The sequence below is a fragment of the Pagrus pagrus genome (assembly GCF_965226575.1).
Source record: "Pagrus pagrus genome assembly, chromosome: 24".
Lineage (NCBI taxonomy): Eukaryota > Metazoa > Chordata > Actinopteri > Spariformes > Sparidae > Pagrus > Pagrus pagrus.
The window spans coordinates 7,473,611-7,486,187 of record NC_140206.1 but is presented as its reverse complement, the minus strand read 5'-3'; the positions used below and the strand labels follow the sequence as shown (position 1 = coordinate 7,486,187).

Below are 12,577 nucleotides of genomic sequence, written 5' to 3'. Positions count from 1 at the left end.
TGAAATATCTTATTTCCCTGATTGTGGTATTTAACTCGACATTAATCAATAATAATTAGGTTGTAATACCCACAGCTTTGTTCATTTAATTCAGTATTTATAGCTCAATTATTTCTTGATTTAAAGGCCCGATGTTTGCCAAAGTTCAGAGGCCCAATCATCATCTAAATGCTGTTTCACAATATTGGATTTTTTAGTACATAAAAAAGGAAACCGCCAGTTTTAAAAGCCATTCTATAGCGGCGCGAGATCATATGTTTACCAGCTCCAAACGAGTTTTTCAGCGAGTGAGATCATGAATGTAAAGCAGTAGCCCTGCGTGATACTGTACCTAATAAGCCCAAATATTGCAATTGGCCAGAGGGGGGTTCCCCTTTGCTTGATTGGTGGATGTTAAAGTTCCCGCACAGTGGAGCCAATTTCATGTCCCATTAGGTTCATGCAAACCCAGATTGGACTTCAGTTTCAGCTTTTCTTCGACATGTGGGGAGGTCTCGCCGCTCGCTGTTTCCTCCTCTCCGGAGCGTGGGCGCCGAGTCAAGGGATGCATTCGTCGGAGCAACACATCAATAAGGCTCGTCATTAAAAAAGTTGAGAACACTGGGGATTGGTGGAGGCTAACGAGAGTTTCGGCGGGGTGTTTTACTCATCTCACACTCAACGCAACTTTGTGGTCTCCGCAGGCAGCTGATCAAGCCACACGCATCTCCAACTGTCTACATATTAGCCGTATCCATGATAATTAATCAAGGTTCACTCTGGGCTTAAAGAGCTGGTGGAGAGGGAGGGATGTTATATAATTGAACCTATTGGGGTGCCAGTCATTTTGCTTGATGGGGCTAGTTGGGGGCTCAATTACCTTAATTAATTATTAGTGGGGCGACTTAATATAAAGTAAATACATCAATACATGTGGCATGTGAAAGGGAATCTCATGTATCATACTTTACTCGAGTACTCTACAGGTACAAATTCAAGGTGCTTTACTTGATACTTCTATCCATTACATCTCAGAGGTATTTATTGTACTTTTTACTCCACTACATTTGTCTGACAGCGTAAGTTACTAGTTACTTTTCAGATTACCTTCCTGCCTTCCTGTGAAAACCACATATCTCCAGACGTGTTGATGCTGAATGTTTGTGATAAACTGACAGTGTTGTAAAAAGTACCCAAAAGTCATACTCGAGTAAAGTATCTGATGTTAAATGAATTTAAGTATCAAAAGTACAAGTCAAAGTAAATGATACATATATTTACATGTGTGTATATAGTGTACTGTATATTATGGGTCGACTCAACTAGTGATAAAATTAATTTAAAAATGTTCTACTATGGCTCTGATGCAGCATGTAATCTGCAAAGTAACTAGTAACTAAAGTTATCAAATAAATGTAGTGGAGTACAAATTACAACACTTGCTTCCAAAATGTAGTGGAGTGTAAGTATAAAGTAGCAGAAAATGAAAATACTTAAGTGAAGTACCTCAAAATTGTACTTAAGTACAATACTTGAGTATATGTACTTAGTTACATTCCATCGCTGATTACATATCACAGTATATCATATATCTCCCTTTGAAATGTGGTGGAATAGTAGTATAAAGCAGCGTGAGAAGGAAATACTCAAGTAAAGTACCTCAAATTTGTACTATAGTTCTTGAGTAAATGTACTTAGTTACATTCCTACTCTCCAAATCAAATGTAATCAGGATGTGGATTTTCCCTCGAATGCTGAAAGAAACACTGCAGTGTCCTTCCTCTTCCTGTGTTTTCACCTCATCACACACACACACACACACACACACACACACACACACACACACACACACACACACACACACACACACACACACACAGAGTCTTCGAGGTTACATTTAAAACCAATGTTTGCCGCACACAGCAAACAGGAAATGCTGCTGTTTCTTGACAAGCTGCTTTGATTTAATGCTGCAGGATCCAGCAGCTGTGTGCACCTCATGAGATATCGGAGCGCGTATGCAGATACGTATTTGTAATCTCCGAGCTTCTAAGTGACACCAAAGCACAGCAGGGGCGACTTGTTCTCTCCTCTGCTGACGTTAATTAAGCAGAGGGCCATCTACGCCGGGCCATAAAGGCTGACTACCGTCCCCTGCTTTGCGCGGAGATAAATTAGATGGCCTGGGGTCGAAAACCACAGCACGTCCCGTGGGTGTTTGTTTACACTCTACAATCTAAACCTTTACATTTACATTCACTCTTTCAGCAGGCATGTTTGATCACAGCTGATACTCAGGATCTCACAAGTGGAAATCTTCGTCAAGGGCGCTTTGACAGACGCTGGCTGCTCCCACGGGGAGCTTATTACCTGATCTGTGGCAGAAGTTTGCTAGTTTGAAAAGAAGGGATAGTCTTCTCCGAGGCCAAACACATCTATGTGTTTTCCCCCTTTTTACAAAGTCAGGTGTGCTCTCTTGCCAAAGCCCCCGAGCTTCTCGAGGCGACCGGCATTGTGTTTGGTCTGGAATTAAGACGAAGCCCTGCGAAATCACACTTGATTAAATGTCAGACGTCTGAGGCTGCCGCGCCAGAATTTGAAACTTAAGTGCTCTCCACATGTCAACAACACAAACTGTCTCGTCTCTGCATGAGTCTGCATGATCGAGCCTCTGTATCCTTCTACTAATGTATATTTTTATCGTTGTGTCGATTTTTATTTACCAGCATGACATTTTTGCATAATTAATACAATTTGGCACAAAACATTACAGCAGTACAGTGTGAGGCACCAAATCATGGATCACTGACGGAAGCAGAAAAATCAATCAATTTTAATTAATTTGCTGTGGCTTTAAATTACATTTTTGCAACACAACAGCCCTAAAACTACGTGTTAATTGTACACGTGAAGCATTAGCTTCCTCTTGCTGAGACAGGAACCAATTTTTCCAACAATTTAACAGCAATATGCTGCATAAAACAAACAAAATAACATCTTAACTTGAAATAATAACCGTCAAAAGAATGGCTTTATAACATAGGAGAGACTTGGTTAGTGCTGGTGTTGTTCATTCAATTCATATTTATGACTCTTTGCACACTTTGAAATGCTGCTGGGGTTGCTAGGATTGCAGAAACCAGCAAGAGCGGGCTAAATTTTGAAAGTAGACAACCAAAAGCAGGGAGATGTGTTAGCGGCTAGCCTATTTCACTACGTTCCACGAGCACTCTTAGCTTTTTTAGACTAATAAATACATAAATAAACAAATTTGTTAAATTCCACAATTGTATGAACACTAGCAAAATAGCCATCACAAATGTTCCTCAGTTTCCTCAAGGCTAACCAGCGCGACAGTTCGCTTACTTCTTGTGTGCTTTGTGCTAACTGGCTTAGCTGCTGAACAATTCTATTGCTGTCCTCCATCTTAACTACAAGGCTAACTTGCTAACATAGCATTGCTTATGTATTATTAGCAGTTTAAGACAGACTGTCATGTTACAACATCCAACATTTTGGAGCAGCCTTCACAAGTTAATTTAGCCAGCTAGCAAGTCAAGTTAACTAGCTTCCACTTGGAAAATTGAGGTTACCTAGCCTAGCTTGTTAATGCTAATCCACTTGTTACACATTGTTGATATACAACAATATTCTACTCATGGCGTTATGCTAAAAGAGCATGCTACAATCACAGTCGAGACCAGGCAACGGCTAACGTGGGACACAGCTAGTTAATTAGATTTGTTGCAGTTGTAATCTAACTGATTTCATGAACAATGTTTAGTGCCCACCCACACAGATGCACAGAGTATATTATGGAGCTGCACTGTCAGTCAGAAACAAAAAATTCCAATCCCCTGAACACTAACTCAGTTTAGACAGCAGACAGATGACTTCTGGAGGCTGCAGCCTGCTTCATCTCACTGAGACTTGTGACAACTGTGGCTGAAATAGTCCTTCTTTCTTTCACACATTGTTAGTGGACGGACAGTGATCCAGCAGTTCCTACTGTATAAACCCACAAAACTCTAAATAACATTATCAAATTGCTCAACTCAAAGAAAGGATCTTTGTTCTGACACTGTTGTAGAAAAGCTTCTTTATCTTTCTACCGCTGCAGGATAAAGAAGCCTCCACTATAATCTGCCATTCTGTTTCATATTTCTTGCCAGGAGTCAAAACAGTATGAAGACACTTGAAAGTCTGTCCTAGTCCCCGTCAAATCTGTCACTGAGGATCTCTTCTAAACCCTGAAGTCTGTTCACTGACGTCAGCGCGAACCTCTCCCGCATCACCTAAAGATATAAACTGTCATCGTGCCATGATACAGTATCTTATTGGGGCTTTATTTGATTTAGGTATCGAAAGAAACCGGATAAAAAGTGTGATTTGCAGCAAAAAAGGCAAGTGACGCTGTCGAGTGTGAGCACAGAACTTTTCCAATAATAGCAAATTGAATTCTGTGTTTATGTCAAGACTGAACTTTTGTATGACGCCTCCCTCAGGTGCTTGCTGGGAAGCCACACAGGTGCACTAATATTTATCTGGGTCGCTGGCTGATAGAACGGAACCGGATTTGCCACCGTGACTATCAACAGCAGTGACTATGTAGAAAAATGCCCACCGACAGACAATTTTTTAAGACTGCATTATTATTTTTGCACCACTTAATGCTAGTGCAATATATCACTATTTCTATGCTGCACAGATCTGTACAGGATCAAGATGTGCCAGGCCTTTCCCATCTGTCCACTGACATCTCAGCACACTGTCAAGAACCTACACTTAGCACTCCCAAACTGGATTGACTCTCGAAGTCAGCGGGGCCACTTCAAACACCTCAGAGTCTTTTAACTTTTCCTGAGGCGAGTACAGAGCCAAGCGCGCCCCAGCTGATCTTGGCACAGTTCGACAGATTCGTAACAGAAAGAAACCCTTGCATCCTCCATCATCTGCCGGTCCGCTGGTCCAGCTCTGCCTTTCGAGTTAAAACTGCACTGCTGAGAGGGCACTTGGCCGCCGGCCGCTCCCTGCCAGGCTCCGGCATCACACGGAGGTGAGAAAACGGACAGCGAAGGCTGTCTGTGACCCCGATGATTCAAATAATCTCCACGTCTCAGCTCACACCCTCCAAGCACAAACACTCTCTGATCTGTGCCACTTATCACCCTCCTAATTTAAAGTTCACCTCATGCTATTTATCACTGTGTACACTCATATCGATATCATTGATATTGCTGCGCAGGGTTTGCTGGTCTTTATAACTTATTACCCCGCAGCACCTGCGGACTCGCACTATTGACATCTTGCAAACTCAGTAGGAGTGTCTGAGCTCTGCATTATCTCAAGCATTTTCTCATTATGTCCGCCTCAGCTCAGTGGTATGACTGCATTATTTCATTCTCTCCGCACTAGCTCGAGGAAAAATTCCATTTTTATACAACCTGACTCGTGTGTCGTGTTATATGGCCATCACTCCTGTCTGAGTTATGAAAGAGTTTCTCTGCAGAGAAATCCGGAGATGCAGAGACAGCTGGTGCACCAGGACACAAACAGAAAGGTATTATGGCTGATATGATTGGCATGGCTATATATTAGCCACACATCAACTTGCATAACATATATCCACATATTTGTGTATTTGTAAATATCTTTATCTGTATACCATGGAAACTGCAGAAGTAGCACCTGGAGTGCATGTACTTGTTGTGAATAAATCCCATATTTTGAGGTGTATCACAGGTTGCATACGTCTATAATGTCTTTATGTTATAACCTCTGCCGTTGGTTATGTTTTCACCCACGTCCGTGCGGTAGGTTGGTTGGTTTGTGAGCAGGATTACACAACAACGAGAGAACAGATGTCCATGAAACTTAGATGGAGGACGGGTCTTGGCCCTGAATTGGTGTGAATACTTGGCATGGATCTTGATGAAAAAAAAAAAAAAAATCAGGCTTATTTATGTGGTTGGTATCTATGAGTGAGTACACCAACAGTGACAGCCTTGGCAGAGGTACAGAATGTGCTCTACTGAGTGCCCTTCTAGTTTTTATAGGCCGCCACTCGAAAACATCATGAAGAGGCATAGCATAAATTTTCGCATCTATGCCGATGACACACAGCTTTATATCACCATGTCTCCTGATGACTCAGGACCAAAAGACACCCTATTAAACTGTATTTTCGATATCCCTAGCCTCTACTGCATTGATTTAGAGGTTCTTGTTGAGATTTGTCTCTTGTTCTCAGTTAACTAGTGTCACCTCAATTCCCAAACTCCAATTAAAGTAGTGTCCATGCGCCTATACCTCAACAACAAAGCTACAAGAGAAAACATAGTATACGATATAAAAGACCCACATTGTAAAAGAAACAGAGCAGTAGCTCCTCTGCCTGTCACGACCATTTTGCACCATTCTGCTGCAATTTATACAAAGCGCAGCACCACACTGTACATCTGTGAGCCTGCTTTGTATTTGTGATGCGACTGTACCGAACCACCGACTCTAATACAGCCGTGAAGAAGTCGTAGTAGCATCGCAGACCTCCACACGGCCTGTAAATGTCTGTGCGAGTTGCTGCTACAGCGTCCGCTCCAACGTAAAGCTGAGGCACATTCTGCATGCTGTCTAGTCAGGCAGTCACTCAGCCCTCCAGCGCTGTGAGCTTAGTGATTCAGCAAAAGTCATCCCCCCTCTCCTCCTCCTTCTCCTCTTCTTCCTCCTCTCCTCCTCCTCCTCCTCCTAGGTGCCCTCTTGCTGCATCCCAGACGCCGGGCTGGCACGCTGACAGCTCTAACCCAAAAATGGCACTGCTCAGGCCAATGAATCACACTCTGTGGGTGCTGTCTCACAATACCCTGGTTTGGCTGGCACCCTGCATTAAATAGTACTGGGACTAAATCTGAAAATCGATTGTAGTATGAATTTCATGGGGGTGTTCTTTTTTTAAATTGCATGCGGTCTGATGACGAGAGGGAAAAAACAGCAAAGTTTGCTCGTCTTACACGTACATGCAGTGATACGCATGCGTGAACACAGAGACACGAACACAAAGATGTATAGATTGCACACATGCACGTCATGAATGTACACACAAGCACGCACGACGCATGCAGAAGAGGTACGTCAAAGGTGGACTCACAGCACACTGCATGAAACGCACTGATGTTAGCGAAGAAGACAAAATCAGAGACATACTGTGGCTGAAAGGGTGGTTGGGCGGCTGTTGTAGGTGTACCTACAGTGAACGGTAAAAATAAGTCTCCTTTTTTTCTCATTCTTTTTTTTCGCATTCACAATCAATAACTGCAGGTGTCACTGCGCTATTCATGTCTACTCGAGAGGTGAGACTTTAAAAAAACAAGGGAGAAAAAACTGAGAACAATTTCTCACAGCGGAATCCTTGACAAAATCTGAACTTTTTTCTGACTTTCTGATAAACATTAAAGGGGCACGATGAAGTTTGGGAGAATAAATTCAAACTCAGAACACTGTTTGGAGCTAGAAAGGTGGCAGGGTCCGCCAAATATAAACAAAGTGAAACAGTATGAAAGCGTGTCGTCCTTTAAGGTCAGTTTGTTTATTCAGTCATGAAAACAAAGAGAGTTTGTTTATTTAGTTTGTTTACCAACGGAGATATTTCTCTTCCGATTACAATTTCTTCCCCAGAAACTACAGAGTGCACCTTTAAAGGACAACACAATGTCATACTGTTTTACTTTGTTTATATTTGGCGGACCCTGCCACCTTTCTAGCTTCAAGCAGTGTTCTGGGGACCTTATTTTCCTCTGAGAACAGCTTAGTTTATCCACTAAAAGAAAAAATAAATAAAGTTTGTATTATAACCTCAATTAATATTATAAATATTCAAATTCTTGAGTTTGAATTTCTTTTCTAAAACTACACAATGCCCCTTTAAACCGTAATAGGTTAAAATTCTTGACAAATTTTGAACTTTTTTGACTTTTCCGACAAAAACGACGGTATGTTTTTGTCTGAAGCCGATTATGCAACATTTTCAAACAAACTCCTGAACATATTTGTAAATATTTGTATTCATCCCTGGAGATCTTTGAGTTTATTGTTGCACAAATTACATAGCAAAAACAGTAGTTGCCAGAATGACCCGATTCAGCTCACAAGCATCAAGATACACCCACAGCAGATGCTCCCTCTGCAAGCATGAATGACCCGGTGACTGGCAAACACTGATACAACTGTTACCATCGAAAACCTCTGATTGAAGGAGTTAAAGCGCCTAAAGAAAAAAAACAATATGAACAAAACAACTTACAGGTAGGCGGCCTTGCCCTCCTCGATTTCTTTGCCCTTGCCGCTGGTGGCTGTTTTCTTGCTGCAGATCGTGCGCGTGATGCACATCAGCAGGCCGCAGTGACGCAGGAAGAAGCAGCTGACGTCCACCAGCACGAGGAGGAGCAGCAGCGCCCCCAGGCCGAGGCCCACCACCGCGCCCAGCCCCAGGCCGCTGAACAGGGATTCTGCTAAGGCAGCGAAACACACACGCAGACACACAACACAGGAGGGAGAAAACACTGTTAGCAATTTTGGTTCATACACTTCTTCTCTAAGAGGTCGGGGGTCAGCTGGAGAGCAGCACCAACGGAGCGGGTGGGTGTTTACAGGCTCGCTCAAGGACGTGTGCTCAGGTTGGACGCCTGCAGGGAAGAGGCCTGACCTCAGCCTCCTCGCTACGCCTCCTAAGTCTATACACGGAGGGTGTAGCAGGACTGTAGAGCTACACCCCGAATAACTTTTACTCGAAGGTGAATGAATTCCTCCAGCGTCAGCTGGACGGTTTCCAACACGAAGATAAGTCCTAATCCACAACACTCCAGTGCAGGATTTTGATTATTAGCCCGATTGGACCAAATCTCCTTCAGAACAGATCATTTTCAGCCTTGCAAACTTTTTTGAAATACAGTCAACATAAGAAGTTTCAGACTTGTGAGACCTACAGTGCTTTCCGAACAGATGGAGAAGGATTAACTAAGGACGCTTCGCAGCTTCCGACCTGTTCCAGAACTTAAGAGATACAGTTGTCTTTTGACAAAACTGATCCACATTTCTTTCTCCTGTTCCTGCCCTCAGGCCTCTTTTCTGTCATGCGCTGAGCGTTGACACCTCTGTTTCCACAGGTGCAGAAGTCAGCGTACACAACGTACCACGCCGCAGCTCAAGGTACTGTAGCGAGCGGCAGCAGCATACTGATGCCGCAGCTCCCGCGTCCGCTGGGTGCCTCTTATTTCGTAGCTCGCAGCGCTAAACAGACTCACGTGGGAGGAAAAGCGGGAGTTTCCAAGCTAAGAGTTGAAAGACTTTTCTCCCGGATCGGTCAGCGCTGCGCGCTCCGAAACACACAGCGCTCTCGGGGAACTAGCAGCGGGGCCTGCTCTCAATTGAAAGTAATGAGAAAATGAAGGCAGCGCAGCAAAGAGAGGCTCCCAGTGGGCACAGCTGAGTAGAGTCATGCCCTTAAGTGATCCTGGGGTTGAGCAAACTGAACATCCACTGTAGGATCGTTGTTGACAGCTGGAGGTCAGACCTTGCCAGGAGTAATCAGCAGTGGAAGAGTGAGAGTGAATGAACTTTCCTACTTAAGAATGCTCTCACACGGGTGTTCGGTAGCCTGTGAGTTAACAACGAGGATCAGACATTAATATGAAGGTGGAAGCACCGAGAGGAGGCCGAGTGGTAAAGTCTGGCACCTCGGAGATGAAAAAAAAAAAAGTCCTCAGTGAGCTGCCAGAGCTTTCTCTCTCCGGAGCGGCAAAACATAAAGCGAGCGTGAGCTGAATGCAGTCACCAGTCAGTTTTTACACATTCCCACCCACATACTGTATATCTGAGAGCATTCTGGTGGTTTTTTACAGTACATCTATTTACAGTTTGTGGCTGGTTCAGTGTGCTTTAATCATTAAATGTTCCCGTTTCTCATTTTGCGACAAGAGACCATCCAAAAATCCCAAAATAACCAATGAAAAACTACATGTAAATTAGATTCGGTGCCACTTAAACCAATTCTGACTCTCGGATAAGATACTCCAGAGTTAGAGTGCCTTTCAGAAGGGACCGTCATCATGAGTATGATCAAAAGGCTTCAGGAAAAGCAGCCATTTTAAGATTTATACACACAAAGAGGTTCCTTGTTAAAAAGGTAAGGGGATGGTGCAAATAACATCTTTTCAAATCTAGGTTTTTGGGGTTTTTTCTCAGTTGTTTTTGAACATTTTAAAACAGTTCCCCTTCTACTTTAGTTGTTTATGAGAATGCTGCAACACTGTTTTGCTGTGAAGCTCCTGAAATGTTTTCTGTTTTGTTATTTTTGAGGTGACTTACCCTTTAAACAAATGAGGTCAAGGTCTTTGCAGCAATGTCCAAAACATTTCCCACAATCTGGGAAAAGTGTTTATTAAAAGACGTACATTTTTGGCTACTGGACCGCAGCCCAAGTCCCAAATTTATTAATGGTTTATATTTCTTTTAAAAAACAAACAAACAAACGTTATACACGTGTTTTCTCAGGCTGATTTCCCTGCGTTAAATTGATGGGAAGCCCCTTTAAGACGATCACACCAATTTACAAATCAGTCCAGTAGTATTGGGCGTTTTCTGCTTTGGCTGTCTAATCCGGCACTTTGGACTTACAGTTAAACTGTGACTATGATACACTGAGGCTGCCGTTTCAAAGCATCCTCAGATTTAAGCCAAGAGTCAACACTTTTAACCTCAGTGTCACCCTTTCAAATCCAGTGTGCGGCAGGAGTACTGAGCCAGAACGACAAAAGTGTGCGAGTTTCCAAACACCCGTGCTGGCTGTCACAACCCAAATGACTCTGGTGTCGGTGACTTTGTTCTTGACTTAGAGCTGAGACTGCAGACAGCGGAGGCTGGCAGCGAGTCAAAGCAGGGAGAGACAAACAGAAAGTCGGAGCGGGGAGCGAGAACCTTGTGGCAAAAGGAACTCTAATTAAAACACTTTGCGTTTTCGTGAATCCAGGGATATGGGATTTGAAACTTGTAGGCTGGATCAATATTTTCTCACCGCCACAGGCTACTGTTTTCTATCTCACCTTCTAAAAGTTTATCTGAGTTAATTTGGCTGCTGACGCCACACATTCAGAGGCGGTAAACAACACCTCTCCAGCTCCCCCGAAGCATCCACATATTCCAGGAGACAAAGAGAATACTAATCCATTCGTTAAGCCCACACTCCGCTCTTCTCCATCACAAGACCGCGATGCCCTTAAGCTTTCACATCAGTGTTTACACTTTTACATCGCACAAAGCTGTTGGTCTGTTTCATTTATTTATGACGCCGCAAATAATGGAGCACTTGTAATGATTTTAAGGCAGAATTATTGTATCGCGTACAAAGACGACTCGTCAAACAGACAGCGAACCGCGCGGAGATCGAGGTTTTGACCCTGCGGTAATCAAACGTGCAAACATTTACTCCTTAATTGAAACTAGTTTTTATTTCAAGTAGTATCCAACGTATTTCTTGTTACAGAGGAAGATTTTATTAGAGTGTCATTTTTTTTTAGGGGATGCCAGCAAAAGCTCTTCAGCCTGAAAGACTGAAATCCAGAGACATCAGACTTTGATCCGATAAGTAGTATTACTCTAAAGTGCTTAGCAGTATCTTGACAGTTTGAGGTTGGATTGATACATTAAACGCTTGTTTACTTGTGGCCGTTTTTGCCAGCCAGTTTCTGACATTTATTCACAAGTTTGGAAATAATAATAATGATAATGATAATAATAATAATAAGTCTGAGCTATATTGATGTACATTAAAATACAAAGGGTGCATGACTGGCTTGAGGACCAGCTCAACAGACAGCTGTACGATGGCCCAAAGGTGCAAAACAACATCAATGAGACACATTTTATATTTCACAGACAACTTACCATTTAAGAAAACACATTAATACATTTAGAAAACATAACAGACAACATATGACATTTCCTGAACTGTTATGTTTTTCTCAAATGCTGTGTTTACTTTTTCATCGATGTGTTTTCTGAAATGATGCATTTTTTAAATGTATTTCTGCAATTGTCGTGTTTTGAACAACACAACCTCACACCTAAATGACTGAATAGGTCGATTTCCATTAACTCCCATATGACAAATAACAACATGACTGTTGCAGCGTCCCGGTGACAGGCTATCGGAAAATTCATTGTACCATCGCAATTCGGTTAGGTTTAGGCAAGGAAATTATTTGGTTAGGTTCAGAAAAACATCCCAGTTTGGATTGAAATAACTATTTTACTTCTGTAACTCTTGAATGTGCTGAAGTGACAACATACTGACTGCAAAGTTACAGTTTTACTTCAAACTTTACATTTGAACACTGCAGCACATTTCTGTACACAATGTTCTTTTTGTGAAGGATCAGGCAAGAGCAGCATTTCTTCAAATAAAAATGTGCTTTTGTTTCTGAAGGAACAGGATCCAAGGTTGTCCGTTGGGTGCCTTTATGACTTTGTGAATGGAGATCTATATATATATATATATATATATATATATATATATATATATATATATATATAGGGATTGTAACAGGAA

At 42.4% G+C, this 12,577-nt stretch overlaps 1 protein-coding gene across 5 annotated transcripts in view; it reads right to left on the bottom strand.

Annotated features, from left to right (window-relative positions):
- Window positions 1–12,577, bottom strand: part of ncam2 (neural cell adhesion molecule 2) — a 327,503-nt gene that overhangs the window by 5,926 nt on the left and 309,000 nt on the right. For 4 of the 5 annotated variants that reach the window (XM_084347060.1, XM_084347061.1, XM_084347063.1 and 1 more), the window contains one exon: window positions 8,276–8,483. In XM_084347060.1, the coding sequence (XP_084203186.1) occupies window positions 8,276–8,483 (208 nt within the window). The remainder of the gene's footprint in view (window positions 1–8,275; window positions 8,484–12,577) is intronic. The other variant, XM_084347062.1, reaches the window with a different exon arrangement.